The 23,918-nt window shown below is 35.0% G+C and overlaps 1 protein-coding gene across 4 annotated transcripts in view; it reads right to left on the bottom strand.

Annotated features, from left to right (window-relative positions):
• The window catches only part of LOC129263804 (ras and EF-hand domain-containing protein-like), a 33,431-nt gene that overhangs the window by 4,701 nt on the left and 4,812 nt on the right, over positions 1-23,918 (bottom strand). Inside the window, exons 2-17 of one of the 4 annotated variants that reach the window (XM_064100922.1) lie at positions 19,954-20,103; positions 19,452-19,542; positions 14,834-14,929; positions 14,115-14,314; positions 12,695-12,763; positions 11,733-11,799; positions 11,085-11,173; positions 10,349-10,473; positions 8,975-9,022; positions 7,299-7,402; positions 6,123-6,350; positions 5,279-5,323; positions 3,627-3,765; positions 2,176-2,372; positions 1,294-1,413; positions 124-200 (exon numbers count right to left, since the gene is read on the bottom strand). In XM_064100922.1, the coding sequence (XP_063956992.1) occupies positions 124-200; positions 1,294-1,413; positions 2,176-2,372; positions 3,627-3,765; positions 5,279-5,323; positions 6,123-6,350; positions 7,299-7,402; positions 8,975-9,022; positions 10,349-10,473; positions 11,085-11,173; positions 11,733-11,799; positions 12,695-12,763; positions 14,115-14,314; positions 14,834-14,929; positions 19,452-19,542; positions 19,954-20,103 (1,845 nt within the window). The remainder of the gene's footprint in view (positions 1-123; positions 201-1,293; positions 1,414-2,175; positions 2,373-3,626; positions 3,766-5,278; positions 5,324-6,122; positions 6,351-7,298; positions 7,403-8,974; positions 9,023-10,348; positions 10,474-11,084; positions 11,174-11,732; positions 11,800-12,694; positions 12,764-14,114; positions 14,315-14,833; positions 14,930-19,451; positions 19,543-19,953; positions 20,104-23,918) is intronic. The other 3 variants (XM_064100924.1, XM_064100923.1, XM_064100925.1) reach the window with 3 other exon arrangements.

The following is a 23,918-nucleotide window of genomic DNA, read 5'->3' as shown; positions in this document are numbered from 1 at the left end:
TCCTTGCAATACGTTTGACAATTTTTTTATCGCGTTCGTGGGAACATTAAATGCATTCCACGTGACGTATGTTGACCAATCTTGCTTACATCATTGAAACCGTGTTATAATTCTTGCTATTACCTTGTCAACTCTATCACAGCGTCCTCTACGTTCGACCCCTCCTTGGCACTGGTCTCAATAAAAAGAGCGTTAAACGACTGGAAGAAAGATAAAGAAACATAGAAAGAGGTTACGGATTATGACGACATCTAGGGGGAGGAGCTGTCATTACAAAGTGACCACGATGATGGAATGCACGTAACCCTTTTTTGTAGGAGTAAAGCTACCGAATCGGACAAACTGAAATGCTTTGTAAACTACTTTATAAATTTAATGTTGTTACAGGGTTATTTGTTTCACCCAGTCATGAAAATTTGATATTTTTGGCAATATTGAGAGTGGAGAAAGCATGAACAATACCGATGTGTGTAGTCAAGATTAGTCTAATTCGACAATACCTTCCAACATACTAGTGTCTGTTTTGTATTCTTCGAATAAGCCAATTCAGAGTTCCATTCTGCGCATGATCAGAAAAAGGTCAATCGGACAAAAGTGACATGGTGGTTTAATATCTAATGAGATAAGCACCAACTTTGATGTCTTGATTATTCATACATTCTTTTGATTTTTGTTTTTCATTAGATAAACAAAAAACAACAACAATGCGTCCACTACCGACTGGTATTTCACATTAGGCCAAGTAGGGCCTACATTGTTATAGCAACTGGTTAATGCATTCAAAGTAAAAATGCAGCAAATACTTTCAAAGAGTTGGTGTGCTATTCTAATCACTTGGTCTATACAATTTATGCATCCTGCTATGTAAGGCATGCTTACATAATATCTTGCTTTGAAATCTGCCTATGATACTGTCAAAAATGAAAGGTCATTTGACCAAAATTGTACATGAGGTAATATCGAACTGGGGCCCGTTTCATAAAGGACTTGCAACTGTTGTAACTTTGCCATAATGGCAACTACCATGGTAACATGGCTCAGCAGCCAATCAGAATCGAGGTTACCATAGTGGTTGCCATAATGGCAAAGTTACAACTGTTGCAAGTCCTTTATGAAACGAGCCCCTGGTCTATTGAACGTTGGTAAATCAAACGTGCATGTTCCCTTTTAACCAAAATACAGTGTAAACTGTTTAGGAAGATATTGAGTGGTTCTTTTCAGGACCAACACTTGCCCAAGAAAGACGAATGGTGTACCGTGAAACCTACACTGATTAGGAAGTTCATTGCTTACCGTAGCGAGTCTTTGACCGTCCTCTGTTCTCACACAGCGAACACCCTCAGTCATTGCCAGCGGCCTGGCATCCAACTTATTCGCGCAGATCATCACTGGTACCGGCTTGTGTGAGCCCTCCTATTAAAAAATGTGAAAAAGTGTTGTATGTAATCTAAAGTGAGCATCTTGCTGCCTCTTATCTTACTTTCCTTACTTTTCCAAGCTGTTTTGTAGCCATTGTGTATCCCAAGCTTGATGAAAAAAGTCATCCTACTATAGAAGGCTTAAATTTCCAATTCGTCTAATGCCAATTCGTCCAATTGCCAACTCGTCTACTATCATTTGGTCTATCATCAGTTCGTCAACTCACCACATGGTCTACTTTCATTTAGTCTAATGTCATTCCGTCTAATAACCAGTTGGTCCAATAGACATTTAGTCCTTTTACCATTTGGTCCAATTTGACTAGGTGTTTTGTGCAAAATGAATGAAAATGAAATGGATATTAGACCAACTGGTTATGAGACGAAATGGTCATAGACGAAATGGTGATTAGACGTAATGATAATTGGATTAAATGGTTAATGGACCAAATGGTTGTTAGACGAAATTTTGATGGACCAAATGGCATTAGACTAAATGAAAGTAGACCATGTGGTGAGTGGATGAGTTGACAGTAGACGAATTGGCAATTTACCCTATAGAAGACAGCAGGCTGAATCTTGCCATTTTCATTATCCTTATCATTATTATCATTATTGCAATTAGAATTAATATAATCATTATTGTCATTGTCTTCATTATCAGTAGTATAATCGATACTAGTTTGAACAGTGATTGTCACTATATTGTTTTTGTCGCTATCGTCAATATAAAAATAAATTATTATAAAATACTTACTTCTATTGCCTCAATCCAATCACGCACGTTAATAAACGATCTCTCACACGTGCAATCATAGAGCAGCAAGACACCATCAGCGCGTCTGAAATAGGATTTAGCGATGCTGCGAAACCTTTCCTGCCCTGCAGTATCCCATAGTTGTAAAGATGTGACTCGGTCGTCCACATCAATGGTTTTCATTTGGAAGTCAACACCTGCGTGAAAGAGATATTGATTCAAAACGTCATAAGAATAGATTAGACTTAATACATAGAAAAGGAAAGAAAGAATAATGACATCCCCCTAAAAAATACGTTTAGATCAGAAATTTCAGTATCCGAACTTAAGTTGGCACGGTAAAGGGAAATGTGTGCAACACGATGTGGAATCACCTTCACACTTTTCAATGTGGGCATGTGAACGCGCTGTGAACAGTCACACTGTCTTCACACTGTTGAATTTGAATATTTAACAGTGTGAATAAAATATTAACATCGGCCCGTATTCTGAAGTCAGGTTTAACTTAGATCATGGTCTAACTCTGTGCTAAAATTATGGGAAGCCAAAAGTGTCAAAATTTCCATTAAGTTGTATGTTTCTTATATTTATTGTGCTCTTTCCTGTTTTTTCAATGGTAAAGACAATCATCTATTCATACTTTCTAGACAATTATGAATGATTTGAGAGCCAAATGAGCTTAAATATATATATCTCTACAGGTAGTGATTTATGTAACAATTGGCTATTCATACTTAAACCACAACTTTAAAACCTGAGTTTAAAGGGGAATGAAACCTTTGGAATAAGTAGGCTTGTTTCGAAACAGAAAAATCAAAGAATAAGAACAAAGAAAGTTTGAGAAAAATCGGACAAATAATGAGAAAGTTATGAGCATTTGAATATTGCAATCGCTAATGCTATGGAGATCCTCCCATTGGCAATGCAACAATGATATGTGATGTCACATGTGAACAACTTTCCCTTTGATGGACTATAAAATACCCTCAAAATGTATCTTTCTACTTTTTCTTGTGGTGATACAAACTCTGTATCCATGATGTATTCTTTAAAAATCTGTATTACATGCACTCCTATAGAAAGAACACATGATCTACTTGATACATGTGATAAAAGAGGCAATTTATTAAGTGAAATATATACTAAAGTAATGGGGAGACTTGTTCACAAGTGACATCACGCATCTTTGTCTCATTGCCAATTTGAGGACCTCTATAGCATTAGTGATCGCAATATTAAAATGCTCATAACTTTCTCATTATTTTTCCGATTTTTCTCAAATTTTCGTTGATCTGTTTCTTTGATATTTCTGTTTTCACACAAGCGATCTTGTTCCAAATGTTTCATTCTCCTTTAAGTTAAACCCGACTTCAGAATACGGGCCATAGTCCACACTGTGAACACACCGTGTGACACTGTTCTTTCCAGCAGGGGTAACACACTAAACTTACCCAAAGTTGAGTTGAGGTTACTGTGGAAGATTCCCTTGCACAATCTCATGATAAAACTGGACTTTCCCACAGCTGCGTCTCCTGCTAAAACAATTTTGTACATCCTCTCTGGATGGGCTGATGGTGTTGGCGAGAGAGGCTAAAACAAAAGAAAAATAATAAAAATGTGAATAATTGATATGAGGTCATTGATTCATTAAAAAAAACTTTAACCATCGTGGTAGCGGACCAGGGGGAGGGGGCACATGCCGTTTTTGTCAGATTTTCTTGATCAAGAATGCCCCCTAGGTGTTCCGCGTCTGAACAATCGCATAAACCATTCAGACATATTTTAACGAACTTTCCAGGTCAGCGTAACCTGAGGTTTAGCTATCCATGTCAATTGATAGATTTCATAGAATTAGAATCTGTTAAAAGGAGTTATCAAGGGTTGTGTTTTGTCACCCGTAATGTTCAATATAATGGGTAAACACAGCTGCATATCAAGTTCGAATGATATTTTTGTTATATTTACTGGAAAGATAAGGTACTTTTGGAAGGCTTTCATTATCCATGTTGTTAGATTTCTTGAAATTATGCAATCATGAAACAAATATACAATTTCAGTCATCGACTTTATACTCATAAACTGAAGCACTCACAAAAGCAACTAATACATCATAACTTATCTAAACCGATCTAACATGTCTAACAAAGGTTATAAATTGAGTATAATTGGGGCCTTTTTATAATTGGCACCGGATTTAATTAATAATCTTTCAAGAAATCAGAGAGGATTGTCTTAAGTCCCTCTCAGTTCCAATAAATAATAGTTATAAATAATATAACCAAACGCACACACACACACACACACACACACACACACACATCTACACATTACGATATACTCAAACGGAGTAAATAAAACAACATAATGTTAAAGAAAGTGAATCAGCGAAATAATTCTTAGAGAGAACTCGGTCAAAATATACGCCATTGTAAAGGTTTCGGACTTACACGAAGGCATAGCTTTTACCTGGTTATAACACAATAACAATTATCTAAAAATAAAAACATACCTCAAGTCCGTACATTTTTTTTCGAAAGTAGCGCTACAGTAATTTAACAACGTTCTAACCACATTCAACTCATATGTTAATTCGGGTGTTATAAAACTTCATCAAAACTGAAAATTAGAATATGGAGCACACCTACGATAGACAACTTATGTTCATTAAAATATTAAATATTCAGAGATTTTGTCAAAGACATGTATTGTTATATTATTAAATTGTTACAATCAGACCGAGATTTTGTACCGAACGCGCTCACCATCACAAAGAAATTTTGTCACAATTTACCCATAGGTTTATTTCATCGAACTTACAACACTACGGTTTCGTCAATGATGAATATTAATATGTAACTTCTGAAACAAGAGAACATCAAAAACATAGGAATCACACTCTCTGCAACTTTTCTTTTGTCAGATTATGTTTCAACATAGGAATGTTATGTCTTGGAATTAGAAGAATAATGTTACACAGAGAAAACACGAAGCTACTTTTATGACTACAAAGTAATTCGTTTCTGTTGGCGTTTAAGTATTAGTTAGATTGATGAACTTAAAATCCACTGAGAAGTGTCTTTTAAGTCAGCATGAATTTCTATACCTCATTTTCAAAATATTCCATAAGATTATTTACCGCTGATGTCACCTAAAAATTTAAAGTAAATTAAAGAAAATATAAATAATTACTATAATAGATAATTAGTCAAATAAACTTAAGTAGTCAGGTTCTGAATTTTGCACTGTAAAAATAACAAATACCATATCCGAGGAAATACATCAAAGTTTGATATTACTTTAAAATTATGTATTATATTCAAATAATTTCATTCCATTTAAAATTTAGTGGTATCAAATTATATATTATTCCATTGAATAAAGAATCAATAAATCGGTTTATAAATGAATAGTTTAGGAATGCAATCATTGAACTTCAATGAGAACAAAGACAGGAGTAAAGTAATGATTGAACAAAAATATTAAAGTAAGAGTGATGAAAGCCCTATCTTTAACCAATCAAAAGTTTATCTCATGAAATTTAAATTGGGGGATGCCTAGTAGGGTTAACTGACGATGCTTTTTAACCAAAACAGTCACAAAAAAAATTTTGGCAACTTTTTTGACAACCCAACCTGATATCCTATGACATCAACATTTGTCTATTTCGCAACAAAAATAACCTCTAAAGGAAAAGTTCCAAAATATGCTGCTAAATAAAATTGAAAATTTGCGACTAGAGTTGTGCAATGTGTAAATAATAAATGCTTATTTATTTTTTTTTTTTTTTATAAATTCAGAATTTATCACCAAAAATCGAGAATTCATTCACGAAGTATTGGCAAACATGACTATGAAGTCGTGAAATAAGCGACCAACAATGATCTTTCACGACAGAAATCATGCGTGATCGAGTGTACTTCAAAGCCACCATAATACGATTTACGTACCTGTTGGGGAAGCTGGGGAAGAGCGCGTTTTCGAGATCCCCCTCCGCTGGATCGCGGGGAGCTACCACGTGATAATGAACGCATGTCTCTGATTGGTTCCCCGTAGTTTGACGTATGAAGACTTGCGCTCGTTGCTCCCCTGGAATTGGTCGTATGTTGGGTTGACGTTGCATGTGTCGCATGTTGGTGCGAGGCTTGTTGGCGATTGGCGTCTTTCAGTTCTTGTTTCTATATAGAATGGTGGATGTGGGTGGAAAAAACGTTGATATCTTATACAAGAATAGCCATTTCATTTGGAAATTCTGTACTTTGTTAGCTCTTGAGGTTACATTCGACCGTGTCTCTATTAAACTTCTTTGGGTTTTTTCCCCCACGGCACTCTTTTACGAAATTGGGAAAGAAGTAAATATCCGTTTCCATTTTGTATCACCTTTTCCTTTCTATTTCTTTAATAAGCTGTACGTGTGTCGTCATTATAATCAATGTCATATCATGCTGCTTTGAGACTTGTACATATAAATCTGTTTATAAATTTGTTTTAAAATAGCGAGAATCTGTTGTGATCCCTTGCTCTCTTCACACCCTTTCTATTTTCGTATCTGTAAAAAAGCTTTATTTATTGATTAATTCTAAATTAATACACTGAGAAATTAATAAATTATTCATTTATTCATGCGATTTTTAAAGATTAACATATGCTGGCATATCATACTGGGAATTTGCAGTTGGAAGGCTTTGAGGTGAATATCAAACATAATAAAAAACAATAGATCCATACGATTTTTATTTGTTAATGAAGAGCTCAAAGAGATTTTAACAATTCATATTTCCAAAATTTAAACAACATTCCTATAAATATTGGAAAATGAAATTACTACTCATTCATTTATTTGTATGTGTTGCTAAAGGCTCAGTTTGAAAATTAAACATTGGGTTTTCACCTTCCTTTTTGTTTTTATTTCCTTTTCATATGTGTATTTAATTTTTGATCTAATTATGTATTTGTTCCCTTTTTTATTTTTACTTTTATTATTATTATTTATTTATTTACTTATCTATTTATGTTATTATTATTTTCATCATTCTTATTATCATTATTATTATTATTATTTATTATTATTTTGGGGGGGATTTTGACGGTGCGTCCACTGATCTCTCAGTGGGTGCGTCACGTACCATAGACACTGCAATCTCTTCCCGCAATGGGGGCGCCCTTCTGATATCCTCTTCGGTTTCCGAGTCGAGCTCGTTCGGGTCCCGGAGTGTAGAGTTTCCAGAATCTAGAGGGGAGGGGGGGGGGATGATTGCAGTAGGAGGAAAACAATAATGATGAGAATTTTATTATCATTCTTATCTTATATGCAAAAATATGACAGTAAGGATTAGCGAGTAAAAAACTACCTGCCTTGTGAGATAAGACATTGTTTTCACAGTGCATTAAAATGGGTTCACACAATTATTTGTGTGTGTGTATGTTTGACTGTTAGCAGACATGTCTCAATCAGATGTGTTTTTTTGCCTGGATCTGACGTTTTACGTCACCTTTAATAGACAGAACCAGGGTTTGAACCTCGAACCTCTGCATCAATTTGTAACTCCCCAAATATAGCGTGAATTACAGGCGCACGACCCAACACCCAGTGTTCCCATAATATGGGATATGCGAAGATAAGATGTGATTAACACTTTTAAAATGCTCAAATTAGCCACTGTGGACAGCTTCACGGTGTGAATAAAGGTACTCTGTAAAATATAATCCATAATGTTAAATTAAACAATGTTAGCATAATTCCCCATTGTGGACAAGTCGACAGTGTAAATGTGCAGTGTAAAAATGGGAACCGCATTGTCAAAATGCTCATATTGAACGGTGTGAAGAAATGTTCACACTGTGGATATCTCAAAAGTGTAAATATTTGCAAAATAAAATTAGTAGACTGTTCAAACATTTGATTCACACTGTTATAATGCTTTAAAATCAACAGAGTGAAGGTTATTTCACACTGTGTGTTACACTGTCGAAAACTGTGTTTATCCTCCAGTGGGGATTAAAAGCTAGAAACACCGTCTAAGATTTTAATACAACGTTGTTATGGTATATAAACCTTTCAGAAGTTGTTTAACAGTTTAAAAAGCATGCTTGATTTATCAAGAACTGAAAATTTTGATATCTTCATATTTTGAAATCTTAAATAACAAAGTTTATTAAAAATAAACGGTTTTGTTTAAGATTTTAAATACTTGTTTAAACCTTTTAAACAACAACTTTTAATGTTCGTATAGTAAAAATTGATGTATGAAATTTGTAAGAACACTTTAAGTGTGATTTTTTCTCTTTGTTGTAGGATATATTTTGAAATATTTTTTGAATAAGAATTGCTATTAAAATGATGTATTAATGGATTTCTCGGGAAGACAGGAATTATTAGTCACAGCAAATAAGTTAACTGTTGGTTTTTAGTTTGTCTTTTTAATTCGTTCATTTTATACTAGTAGTTACTTTACAGAAGGAACATGATATCATGCAATACTGGGTAGAGTTCATCCATTGGTAAGAGTAATAGGAGCTAAATTCTTCTAACGAAGAATGGTAAATCGGAGTCCATACTGATTAAGCCTCCACCACAAATGCACATCCACGAAATACTTGTTCATATCGTAATAGAAGAAAGTCAAACGAAATTTAAGTGCACAAGTCTACAATTAGTAAAACCTAAATGATGGAATAGGTGTATTAGGTTTTCACACAGTGAAAATCAGCGATATTATGTCATTACACATTGAGAACATGGTGGGCGGTTATTATTTATTATATCTGAGCTTTTTAAACAGCAATCGCCACACACCCTCACCTAGAAATTCCTCGAGCAGTTTTCTCGCTCCAGATTGTTGTATGAGTGCTAGACCATCAAATATTAATAAAATGATTATTTTGATTTTTTGTTTACATTATTTCAACATCGTAGAGCATCAATCTATTCTAAGGCAAATTACTCAAGGCCATGCATTTAATGTTTACCGTATAAAAGAGACGTACCTGCAAATCTTATACATTGGAATAAATAATGTATAACTTACATACAGATAATATAAAAAAAATAATTATATACCATAAAACAGCAACATAATATTACAATTGAGATATAAGTAGTATAATTATGAAAATATAATATTTTGTCGATCTTCATTACAATAGTGACACTGAATCTGCATTCTGCATGATAATCGTTTGAATAATAATAGCATGCACTTAGAATTCATGAAACTGTAAATGACGATCGCAGTAGGATAGAAAACATTGTCATACATCTTGATCACTGTGTGTCTACATACTGGACTATGTAAGGATGTAATTCACATTTGGTTAAATTCCCAAATTTACAAGTGTGAAGGTAATTCCACACTGTGTAAATCTCCACATTGTTAGGTTTGAGTGTGATCATATAATGGGCTTTTTACAGATATGTCTCATACTGTCTAAATGCTGAAATTCCACTGTGGACGACTGTACAGTGAGAGCGTCTGTCCACAAGTGTGTTCACATAGTAGATACTACAAAGATGCGGTTCACACGAGTAACATGCCTAATTCCAACAGTGTGAAGATAATTACTCATATTTCAGAGTGTGAACACACTTTGAGACACACTGTGCGACAATGACTTCTTCCCAGGGGGGGGGGGGGTGATAAAATATATTAATTAGTGAAATCATGGGGTTTTCGAGAGAAACCAACCAGTTAACAGTAGGTATGGCCCCAGTTGAATTCATCAATGGCCCATCTTCAGATCTGAAATAACGCCCTTTTTAACGTGACCGGTATTTAATAAAAGTAAAATTCAACATTATTACTGACATCCACAAAGTTGGTGAACCGGAACAGCAGTTTTGTCCGAGCAGGAAAAAATACCTTACAAATATCGAATTTGTCCGTCCAGAGAGTTCAGGACGAAACTGCTGTTTCGATTCACCAGTTTTAGATAAAGACTTCTTGCTTGCTCTTTGTCATAAAGGGCATTTAACAATATACATGTTCTATGTTTTTGAAAGCTTTCTGCGTTGCAGTGTTAAAACTCAATATTATCACTCTAGAGCTCGACGGCCATCACTAAAGCGCAGTATCATTGATGATGAAATATTATTGTTTATCAATTCGTCCTTTCAAAACACTTCCTTGAGTAAATCAAAATAATATATACATGTACATACATGTATATCAGAACCTACCTCCATCGTCGGGGTAGTTGTCACCGTTAGTGGTATGGTAAGCAAAATGGCGCCTTCCTCCATTCATCTGAACCTCGGAGCCTTCGTATGAACCTTGCGATGCGTACGATTTACGCTGCCTAGACCTGCGGGTGTGATATGGCAGAAAAAAAATCCATTCAATAACATGCGGATGTTTTCCCCCTTTCAAAGAAAGAATATGATAGCAACAACATTATCCCACACAAATGATAGAAAAAAGGCAAAATACTCCTTGCAAAGGAAGTCTTTATTCAATGTTTCTCCACGGAGCATATAAGCAGATTCAAAATGTATGTGATACACTACATACAATCTCTGCACAAAATACAAAATTTGAAATTTGAACATCAGCAAAATGGAGAGGAGTAATATCAAAATTAGAATTATCATGTACGGGTAAAAATAATGAATGGAAATGCAGCAAGCACTCATAGAAAATAATTTGAAGGCTAGTTTGTTTCATGGAGGCTTGTTTTATATTATATGAGGGCTTGTTTTCACACGTTTTATTGAAACATGTCAAACCAAAATCAATTAAACATTACATTTAATGTATCGCATGGTATGGATGCGGCAAGTGCCAAATAAATAACTAGGAAAAAACAAGAATCAGTTAAAACAAATCAAAAGTGAACCAACATAAAACAAACAATATTAAAACGAAGATGTCTGAAAATACTAGTGCGTAAAAACATGATATGCATTTAACACTCACTGATCTATCATGACGTCATCATCTACGTAATCATTCATGTACGATGCTGAGCTAAGAAGACGTGTCGTTCGAGGCGACATCCGAGACGACTGAAATGAAAATATCATTTTTTATAAAGCCGATCAAGACATTTACAAATTTGGAGACAAGGAAATATGTATTAATGATAATGATACTAAATAATAAATGCGTGGTAGTAATGATGATGATGATGATAATAATAATAATAATACTATATGTATATCTTTTAATGATTTATACGAAATTAATTCAAGATAACAGGGATGGGCAAGAAAGTTACTCACCCAAATACTACTACTAATCGCCTAGAAAATGGCAATTAATAAGGAGTTTCTCAAATAATTTAAGTTTCACCAGTTTGAAAAATATTTTGAACGTTAGTCAACATTCTTATTATAATTTGCTTTCAATAAAGGAATGAAAATATTCATTAATGAAAAGTATAATGTTTTCCACGTTTGAAATGAATTTACTCAAAGTTTAGTTAACGCTTTGATTAAAAAAGAATCAGAGAGAAAATTAGATTACATGTACATCCTGACATCTTAAATTATGTTAAGGCCTATAATTGTTATGCTTAATCTTACCACCAGATATTATATACTACCCTCAATCTCGGCTACTTACTCTCGATACATTTTCCAGTGCAGCTCTAAGATCGTCATTTGTGTCTTGAAGTTTTTTGTTTGCCTCACTGTAAATCAGAAAAAAGGCAACTCGTTTAGAATTGTATGGATATGTACAAACTTTGGGTATTTTGTTGAAATATGTTAAAAAAACAAATGTTTCACGAATCATCCGGATTCGTATAAATAATTTAAGCTATCAAACACGTGTTTTTAATGATATTTCCAAACGGTGGAAGAAATATTTAGCTCATGATTCTTTTATAGCTTTGATAACATTGATAATAAATCCTCCTCCTCACGTAACATTATAGTATGTGTAGTCCAAGATGTTTCTTATTTTTTAAGTTCTACGTTTGATTTTTTTTTTTTTTTTTTTTTTTTTTTTTTTTTTTTTTTCCGGTAATTTAGTTGATAGGCAGCAGAAAACTGAGCGCTTAGAAACACCTGTATTAAGCGCCCTACAAATGTTATAATTATTATTATTATTATTATTATTTTTGTAAAATGTCGTAATTGCGTTTCAAGGAAACAAATCACTGTTTTAGTATTATTTGTTTGATATTATTACTCAGTGTTTTTTTAATATAAATAAAATTTCATTAAACTATACACTTGAAAATTTTGAAAATATATGCTAACATTATTTCTGTATTACTTTGTGATATGTTTATACTACACTCTAAAGAATATTGAGTAAAAAATGCTCCATGAGGGTAATTATGGGTCCAACCAACATTGGGCATTTCTTTTGGGCATTTTTATTCATCCAGTGTGATGAAAATTTTGCCCATTCTAAAGTAATTGCTGCTAATTTTTTAACCTTACTGGAAAATATGCTTCCCGCATTGGGTAAAATACTGCCCCAAAATGGTTGGACACATAATTACCCTCGTGCTGGTTAAAAATTTATCCAATGTTTTTACAGTGTAGTTTTCGAAACATCCCTTTTAATTAACTTACTGTAGTAATTGGAGTTGTCTTGTTAGGTTCTCCTGTTCTCCGATGTAGTCTTGTATGACGTCACGATTACTGAAAAATAAATAAAACAAAAATATATACGCAATATTCATACTGCTAGTCGCAACAATAGACTACAAATGCAATAGTCTTAGTAAACATTACAGTAACAATGTATTAAAAAGAAGTATATCCTAGAAGTCTAAATAATATTTCCATCAGTATTACATAGCACACTCTGAAAGTAAGCTAGTTAAATTAATATAATTACTAATCCTTAAGGTGCAACCGACACTTGTACTTGCATGTGTAGACGTTGTAAAGTGCTGTTTTCTGGTCAGAAGTAATTGCATTCGACTAAACATTTTCGACAAGACCTTAATATATGTATGACTTAAATAAAAGATGTATTTATTTGATCGTTAAATTATAATATGAATAATCAAGATAAACATAAGATGACAAAGTTAATCCTAGTAACAATTTTCCAGGCCGGAAATAATAACAGTTTGATGAATAATGGTATCACACATCACCATTTACAATCAGGACAAAAGAACTACGAATTATTCATTAATAAAGGATCAAGAATTGAAAATAAATGGATCAATATACATCTTGATAACATGGTCCATTATTTGCAACGGGTCGTGTGGTCCAGTGGTTAGAGCATTGGACTCATTATCGTAAGGTGGTGAGTTCGAATCCCCTCTCTTTCATTGTCTCCACTTTGATAAAAAGACATGAGAGTAATAACTGTCGTCTATAAGGTCAGCCACTATGACTGATTAACCTTGACGTAAAATGTTTCCTAGGTAATTGGTTATGTATCAGCTTGGCGTTTACCAGTAAAATGCTGTCCTGCAGAGCTCCTACGGGAGTCACCATGATAAACAGAAACCAATGTGTGTGTGTGTTTGAGGGTGTGTGTGTAGTGGGGGGGGGGGGTCTACATGCGGCAGGGGCAACCGCCTCTACCATTTTCCAAGTATTGAAAAGAGAGAGGGGGAATTTTTTCCCTCTCTATTATTAGAGGGGGGCGTTTATCATTCATAGACCAAAAAACCATCACCTTGAACTCGTCTCTTTGTTGGCGATAACCTGTCGCCCCCTGCTTGCAAAAGCCTCCAACAAAATATACATTCAAACTTGTAGAAACGAGATGGGTCAAGCCGGTGCGTAATGAGCCAAGAATTATGTTGAGGGGGGGGGGCAGAAATGGCGTATGCTGCGGACATACGAACTATGCTTGCAAATTCGTTGACATTTTCAATACAAATCTAATCTTAATACAATCTTATTTTGTGAAAAATTTTGTGAAATATTCAGAAAATGTCAAAAATCACGTTTCCCCCCTTTTTTTTTGTCGTGAGAGCCCCCGTTCCCCCCCCCCCTCATCAGTAAGCCAGTGGGCCAAACATACTTTGAAATGAATCCATTCTGCTCATCAAAGTCACTTTTCAGGGTGACGAGCTCGCTTCTTGAGAGGACCAAGTTGGTCTGAGCCTCGGTTAGACTGCTTCTCAGACTCCTATTTTCACTTCTCAATTGTTCGAGGTCCTGTTTCAGGGAATGGAGCAGGTCTTCGCGTGGCTTGTCTATTCTGTCGACTTTGTCTTCAGCCTTTAAAGAAGAACAATGGAGAAACATCATTAGATTGCACGTACAAAAGCTCGGTTTGTTGAATCACTTATCGTAACAAAGTATGAATTTCAAGCCTACTTGAGGTTGACTGGGCAAGCGTGCCAAGTGGTGCTAATCTTGGCCCAACACACCGGTTTTGCTCAAATCAATCTCTGTCTGCAGACTGATATAAGATCGATTGATACGATATTATCAAAACAAAGTTTAATTCGATATTTGTGCATAAGAACCATCATTTCAAAAAATCAATTATTATGGTTCATGTATCCCCCCTTCTCTCTATTCATCTATCTATCTCCCTCTGTGAAAAAAGGTGAACAAAAATCCACACCTTGGGATGTATTTTCAAAGCAGATGGGCGGGGTGGTAGTTTGGAGGTAACATGTGCTCATATAATTACTGAAACACTGAAAAAATTCTTACCAAATAACCGAAAATGCATTTTTCCAAACGAATTAAGTCATAAAAGATGATTATCTGTAAAGTATCCACACTTACATTGTGTATTTGATTGAGATTACTTTTCAATTCTCGAATTTCTGCCTCAAGCTGCCTCTGGATCTCGGCTTTCTCAGATTCTATTCTTTCCCTTTCCTGTCAAAAGAAAGATCATCAAAATTTTACTTCAAAGTCATGCACACTGATACATATGACCTATTTCTCTCGATCGTACGAATTCTTGTAAGCTCGTGGAATATGCTATTTCGTTTACTGACACTATGTGTAACGAGTCTACTTTGGAGGACATGGGTAGTTCAATGAGGGTTGATACATAAACATCAACAATAACTCCTATGCCCCAAGAGCGAAGGAAATAGGTAAACATGGAGCTCCATGAAATAACGATGCTATACGTGCTTCATACCCAATGGTAAAATGTCATTAGTTACTGTTATGACACGGCCATCGCGCAGGAAATACTGCTGCTTTCACGTTTTACCTGAGATGGGGTTGGTCCCCTCGATAAAGATCGCCATGCTCTGGGCCTTGACCCTATCGAGTTCCTTCTTGAAAGAACTACTGCTCCTGGAGATTCATATCCAGGTCCTGGGCTGATGCCACATCTTCTTAGGTCCGGTGTTGACTTGTGCAAGTTCAGATCCTGCCAGCTTGATCTGGTTCGAAGCGGTTTATGCGGGATTGGCCTTTGGAAGCTAGAATGCTCACTGCTGAAGCCGGATGAACTGCTAACCCGTTGAAGATCGGGTGTAGAGTCCGCTTTCTTAAGATCAGACACTGATTTTGATCGAGTTGACAGTGAAGTGTGTGGTTCGTGACTCAGAATTCCTTCATTCGGAACATCCGTCAGGTGCGTATCAAATTTGCCACTTTTGGACAACGGTCCAGAGCTTGAAGATATTCCCGAATGTCCGACCAAAGGGGATGGTTTGAAATGTTTCGGTAATGTGTCATTGGACATGGAATGTGTTAGCAGAGATTCACCATGATTAATTCCTTGGAGACCATGAGCTGCATTTTGACTAGAATGAGCAAGTAAAGGTGTTGGCTTGTAGTATTTCGGCAGTGTCTTCAGATTTGTGGTGGATGTTGCCCACATTTGGTCATTTGTAGGCAAAGAATGTGGTGCAACATTAGTATGTTCATCTGTGAAAGGTGGTGGTTTGTACAGTCGGGAAGTATTATCTACTGAATTCTGATTAAGATTGTGTTCATTCCCGTGGAGACTAATTGTAGAATGATTTGAAGAGAGATTTTGTTTCTGTTGAGAACTCATCATACCACTTGAAGTATCATTGATTTGTTTAGCCTCTGTGGGCTTTGGTGCTGCAGTCTTCTGAAGAGCAGCCCTGATTTGGTCAGAAGCAGATGGAAAACTTGGCGACGGGGCATAGTACGGCTCATAAATAGAACGACCCTGTTGGTGATGTAGGGAGGGCTGTGACTTCTGCTCCATTCCATTCTGGTGAACATTTTGTGGATTTACTGCACCACTGGATTGTTTATTGACGGATGCATTTTGTGGAAGACCTGATGACAGATTCTGCTTGGCTGCAGTGTTCCCTGTCGGTCTCTGAAGCTGCCCTGTTGCCTTTGACGTCTGTGGAACCTGCTGATTTGGTTTGTACTTATGGGCGGATGCATCGTAAGGCTTAGGAGCGGGTACGGGCTGAGAGAAATCATCCGTCATCAGCGACTTGAAGGCCTCACCAGCCTCACCGAGCGATTCGGTAACATCGCTCCAAGCAGCCTTAAGACTGTTAAAGCTGAGATCCATCGTGCTTGTGTGACTTTTTCCTTAACCTCCAAATAAATATCGTTTGTAATAAGTTCCACCTTTAAAGCCCTTGCAGATGATTCTGAATATTATCCAGATCAACAATCAAAGAGACCTATAACATCTTAAACTGATTACATCGAAAAGCAAGATAAATGACAATCCCCATTGAAAATCTTTCTGTCACATGATGTAGAATGAATCAAGATCCGAAATAACTTTCCCCGGAGACATGGAACCATCCATTTCAGATTTCCCTTTTGAAGGTAATCACGTGGGAGGTCAGGTCCTGGACAGAAGTTTCGCTAACGACTGCTAGGAACAAGCCAATGTCACTGCATTCACTTCCAGGCACCAAGGACTCGTCTATTGGGGGAATGGTCTATTCCTTAAAATCATTCAAGTGCCCAAACTTCCAGACTCGAAAACTGATTAAGATAAACATGAAGCGTGTTTAGGATGCTTTCTTCCCGGACCAATCATTTGGTAGGTTCCATATAGACGCCAGATTTATAAACGATCACATCGCACAATCTACAGTGATTCAAGCTTAAGTCTTCTGTGGTCCAGAATATGGTACAAGTAGGTTTGGAGGTAGGCAGAGCAAGGACGCAATAAACATCTTAAGAAACCATCCCGATTATTGATCTTATTTTTCTTAGACTGGTATCCGAGCACATCTCAAGCACATTGTGTACGAAGGAGTTACCGTATTGATCGTTAAGATGGTATGGGAATACAGTCTTTTTGAAAGGCGGTGCATATAGGTATATTGATTTCTTTTTGTTGAGCGTTGAGCCATTCATCCTCCTATTGTTCAACTGCCACCGCATCCATAAATCAATTATCTGATTCGCAGTCGTAGTCTTTTACCAGTATTCAATTATTATTGAAATATTATTTTCCTCTATAGACATAGGGACTCGGTGGTATTGGTAAATTTACAAACATACGGTTCACATTAATATAAAAACATTTTAAAATACTTCATCTTTTGAATAAGCAATGATGATTGCAGACCGAGTTGAAAAACATAAACATAGTGTATATAAATATATCACATTTAATATAAATTATACATCAAACTGCACTAGCAATGTGTAGTAGCAGTGTCAAAGAAGTAGTATAGTAACGATAATAGTAGTGCTAGTAGTAGCAGTAGTAGTAGTTGTAGAAGAATAAGAAGTAGTAGTAGTAGTAGTAGTAGTAGTAGTAGTAGTAGTAGTAGTAGTAGTAGAAGTAGTAGTAGTAGTAGTAGTAGTAGTAGTAGTAGTAGTAGTAGTAGTAGTAGTAGTGGTGGTGGTAGTAGTGGTAGTGGTAGTAGTAGTAGTAGTAGTAGTAGTAGTAGTAGTAGTAGTAGTAGTAGTAGTAGTACTAGTAAAAGTAGAGTGGTGGTGGTAGAATAATTCTAGAGTAGAAGTAGTGGTAGCAAAGAAGTATTTGCAGAAGTACTAGTAGTAACAAGAGCACGGTGGTGGTAGTAGTAGCAGCTGTAGCAGCAGTATTATTATTATTAGTAGTAGTAGTCAGTGGCGTACCGTGGGTCACGGCATGGGGGGCACCAGCAAAAATTTAGTGAGCGCGCAAAGCGCGCTCAGTTGCCAGGTATACTGACCAAATACATGTAATAGAGACATTTTACAGACAGTGCCATTATTTTAAACGGATATCTCACAGATCAAATAATGCGAGCGCGAAGCGCGAGCTGAAAATTTTTGATATTCAGACCTAAAAAGGGACATTATAAGCAAATTTTTGTAATCATGATACGTACCTGTCTCGCTAAACAAACAATACGAGCGCGAAGCGCGAGCTTAAATTTTTGTATATATTGACCACAAACATTTTAAGGACTATATTATAGGATCCATTAGAGGTATACATATCTCACATAAGTCATCTAATGCGAGTGCCAAGCGCTTGCTGATTTTCTTAGAATTACATCTACACACATGAAAGACTTTTTGTTGTCAGTTGTAATCATGATTATCATACGCATCTCACTAATCAAATATTGCGAGCGCGAAGCGCGAGCTGAAAATTTAGGAAATTCAGACCTGAAGAGGGGCATTCTAAGGCTTGTTTGTAGGAATTCACTAAGACCATACGTATTTCACTAACCAAATGATGCGAGCGCGAGCTAAATTTTTTTGATATTCAGATCAGAAAAAGGGACATTTTAAGGACTGATTGTAGGAATTCATGAAGAGCAGACATAATTTATCCTCACCAATCCACTAATGCGAACGTAAGCACGGACAGGAATTGTTTTATATTAAGACCTTAAAATGGGGCAATCACTTTAAGCAGTCATGAAAAAGAAGCATATGTCACTACATAAAACAATAATAACTCGAAGTGCGAAGAAATATATTTGGTGTATATTGACTTGAAAACGGGAGGATTTAGTACAACATATTCTCGTTAAACAGACAATACGAGCACCAGGAACAATGAAGACATAAGCCCTGAGCAATTTTTTTTTCATAAAGTTATGAAAAATGTTTCTTATGCAATATAACATAATCATGATATAACTTTATAATGAACAATAGTTTCTTCTTTCCCACTACATTTCTATTCCTTTCTCCTTCTTTTACTCCTTTTCCCCTTTTTTCTCCAGCCGATGGGGGGGGGGGGGGCATGTGCCCCCCATGCCCCCCGTAGTTACGCCACTGGTAGTAGTAGTATTAATAGTAGTAGTAGTAGTGATAGTAGTAGTAGTAGTAGTAGTAGTAGTAGTAGTAGTAGTAGTAGTAGCAGTAGTAATAGTAGTAGTAGTAGTAGTAGTAGTAGCAGCAGTAGTAATAGTAGTGATAGTAGTAGTAATATTAGAAGTAGTGAAAGTAGTAGTATCTTCATTCAGTACTATGCTCTTACCTCCTTCCTAACTCTCTGTTCTGTTCTTGTCATCTGTACTTCCATCTCATACTCCAGCTGCTGTAGGTGCTCGGTATTGCTTTCATTTGTCCTGCAATAAATGATTGCATTTGATAATGATGATCATCATGAGTTTTTCATGATAATGGTATAATAATTTTGGAAATAATGATTATAATAATGATAATAGAAATAATAATTGTGATAATAGTAATAATGATAATAATAATAATGATAATAATTCAAGTAGTAATGATAAATATTATAAAAATCATAACACAAATAACAATGATAATAATTATAAGAAAATGTAAATTCAATCTATTGGGTTCTTCCCGGGACATGAGATCATAAAAAAATAAAAATGCAATGAAATTCATATGAATCTAAGTTTACAGCACATGATTATACTAGAAGTGTTACTACTACTGCTACTGATGATAATAATAAAAAAAATATTAAAAAATAATACTGAAAAAAGAAGGAATTATAAACAGCTTACCTCTTTAATGATTTCTCTAACCTATCGACTTCTGACTGGTATTGCCTAAGATCCTTTATGACGTCATAGATAACGGATTCATACTGGCGAAGTGTTTGAGGCACCTCCGACGAATGGAGCTGCTGATACAACTCACAAATTTGATCTTGGCTGAAAATAAGAAAACAAAAAAATATGATAAATGAAAGAAGTTGCAGTAAAACACTGATATTTAGACCAGAAAGCCTTAAAAAGCCGGTAAAACCAAGATTGTCAATATATCATTATGGATCGAGATCTGGTAGAGTTACATAAAATGGAATTTGTGAAATTATATATATTTATTTCTATTCATATATACATGTATATATATATATGGATATATATCAGTCTTTAACGTGGTTACGTAACACTATAAGGCCCAATATCGGAGGAAATACTGAAATTTCTAAATGTCGTATATTATTACAATCACTTATTTCCACTTTCAATTCATGCAAAACCTTTTGTTTTCAAATACAAAATAATTGTTCATGATCTTCAAATAATTTCATAAAGGGCATGTAAATTCCTTTTTTTATCATGTGTTTTTTTTTTGTGCGCGTGTTTTAGTTCATCATGCATAATTCACTTTAGCATTCTAAATGAACTACAAAATGGATGCCATAAACCTCACCGCACTCTTTTACACCCACATTAGGCTCAACGAAAACCTGTCCATTTTTTTTCTGTCTCTACAGTATCTCCATCTATCTCTCTGTCTCTCCACTCTCGATCTCTCCCTGCCCGTTGCAGAAAGAGTTGCGTTTAAACGCAAACCAAAAAATCAATCGCAAGTCCCAAATGCACGCTGTTGATTGGTTGAAAATCAAGTTGCGCATGATTTTTAGAGTTGCGATTGATTGCAACTCTTTCTGCAATGGGCCCCTGCTCTCTTAGGCCTCTCATGGCCGTTTTCATCCATATGTTTCACATGATATTAATCAAATATACCCGTGGCGCATCTCATCAAATGTGTATTTCAACCATTTTGACCTTTCTTATACAAACACTAATGCTGGATTATGTTGACATGCAAAGTAAGGTAATTATATATACAAACTCGGGTACGTGTACAGTCTTATCATCTTAAACAAGTTAAAGCCTGTAGAAAAATGGTACAGCAGTAATACCTTGGTCACATTTTTTTTTGCCCAACTTCATATAGGTGGTTTTAATTAAAATTAATAAAACGGCTGTTTTCGACTCGCCGTACGGCCACCGTAGAGCAAATGTGACCAAGGTAAGAGTTAAAATTCGACAAAATTGCTAAAATTACCGAATTTATTATATATGGTTAAAATCCCAAATAAGATTATACGACGCACGGTTTGTTAAGAAAATAATAAGAAGAAAGTTCGGTTAGAAAATGAAAACGAAGTTGACAATAATTAATCAATGTTAAATCTGATTGAATCGGTTGTGTATGTCTGTTTTTAAATAAATATAATGATGCTCAGTGCTATATGAGGGATATGCTTTTGAGCAACAGCTATTTGTTATGTTTTCTTCACCCCTGACCAGCATGTTACACTGCTCATACTGTTTCGTTTGCTCTTGCCATGTAAACAAAAATGATAATGATTTACTTTATGTGCATAATGTAGGCGTATGTTTTTGAGACTTCGCTAAAAGAATCAATGAATTTTTTTAAATAATGATAAAAGCTGTAAATGGTAAAGCTGTCGTGGAACTTAATTGTGTTAGAAAATTGAAGACATGGGAATTTGGTATCATTAATATATACTTAGTAGTAGATTTAGCAACTGTTCTTATACCTACTACTATACAGTGCGCATCAAAAAAGTTTACACTTAGATAAAATCCTGTAAAATTATACATTTGTAATATACTGAGGAATTTTCCACATTTTAACATTGGTACAGATCCATTTAAGCAAATGACGATATAACTGTCGAAAAATATTTCCGCTTGAGTGAGCACCACTTACTTTTGAAAAGTTAGTGAAAAATGATTTGCGCAGAACTTTGAAATAGTTGTGGAAATAAGAGTAGACCTTAATCATGAAGAACACATGGAATTTAGCTAGTAAATTTGATTTGAAGATATCTTTTATCTTTTTTAACTTGTTTCCTTGCCCAAATCACTTCGAAGAGTGCATTGCGCCCCACCCCACTCCCCAACACACCGAGGCCATCTTGACGATATTTGCTTTACACTGATCGAGCTGTGATTTACATGGAATGGCTTAGGCATGATTTTCATTTTGTTAATCATTGTCAAGATTGGAAAAAGTGTGGAGAAACAAGTATTAAATGAAAAATGAACCCACTTTGAATAATAGAAACTTAGTGAAAATGCTGGAGATGTCTGATGTAAACTTTTGTTCAGATCCAGTTATGTCCTCAGATCCAGCTGGCACATAAAGTGTAAACATTGTGCTTACTAAGTGTTAAAATTTCAATTTGGGTGGCAAAACTGTTACAAAATGCTTGAATGTATCCATTTTATTTAAATTGACTAAAAGTGCAAGGGAAATGTATGAGAAATGTTTCGCAGGGTAAGTTTGATTTTGCCCTTTCCCATTGACACAGCGTGAAAACGAGCATTTCTGCGCAAACAGATTTCTGCGAGCTTTACAAAAATGGACAGTGCTCACTCAAGTATAACATTCTATACAAACTTTTACTTTCATTGGATAGATGAGACCCAAACCCAATATTATATGTGAAAAAATTACCCACATGTTGTATATTCTTTAATTCCCAGTGCTTTTTCAAAGTGTAAACTTTTTTTTGATACGCACTGTAGAAATCGTATATGTCAGGATTTTTAAACAAAACTAACTCGACTCATTTCGGCAAACAAACATTGAGAATAAATAAGCGTGTGGAATGCTTGCGCATACCATTTGCATCACGAGAACAATACAATTTCCAAGATTTCTTTTGTTTATATTGATTGGATATTTCCTGCACGTGTCAACCATTTATGGAATGGAAGAATTGGCATTCAGTTGTAAATCTTTTTCAAACATCAATGCAGATTAGACAGTCATAAATTTATATCTAAATACTTGTAGATTAAAACAGATAGGGATAATGATAAGGTAATAATACTAATACCACCACTACTACTACTACTACTACTACTACTACTACTACTACTACTACTACTATTACTACTACTACTATTACTACTACTACTTCTAATACTTATACTACTACTACTACTACTACTAATACTACATTAATTAATTTATATATAAATACTTGTAAATTAAAACGGATATGGATAATGCTTATAATGGTAATAAATACCACTACTACTACTACTACTACTACTACTACTACTACTACTACTACTACTACTACTATTACTAATACTACATTAATTAATTTATATCTAAATACTTGTAAATTAAAACGGATATGGATAATGCTTATAATGGTAATAATACTAATAATACTAATACCACCACTACTAATACTACTACTACTACTACTACTACTACTACTACTACTAATAACAATAATAATAATAATGATAATAATAATGATAATAATAATATTAATAATGCCCAACAACATATCCACCACATCAAGGGTGCTCAATGCACCATCAATGAAAATCACATAAACTTAGCTCACTAAAATTTGAAATAATTATAATTATTACAATAGATGCTTATATAGCGCATAATATTCAACAGAATCTCCGTGCTTTACATACAAATAATTAAGTGTAATACCAGTAACTGTAAACAAAAATATATATATATTAAATGGAAAATTAACAAATTATTATTGTAATGCACGTTTCATATCCCACATAATTCAACATGAGAACAAGTACGTTTTTAACGATTTAATGAAGGTAGAAGTACAAGTAATGGCCCTCAGTTGATTAAAGATAGGGATAAATATTGTACTCCATTTTCAGATGAGAACAACAAGCCTTTAAAAAGAAAACGGACTTTCAAATAC

Source organism: Lytechinus pictus, chromosome 6 (assembly GCF_037042905.1).
Source record: "Lytechinus pictus isolate F3 Inbred chromosome 6, Lp3.0, whole genome shotgun sequence".
NCBI lineage: Eukaryota > Metazoa > Echinodermata > Echinoidea > Temnopleuroida > Toxopneustidae > Lytechinus > Lytechinus pictus.
Note: the sequence above shows the minus strand (reverse complement) of the source record. Positions and strands in the feature narration are given on the sequence as shown.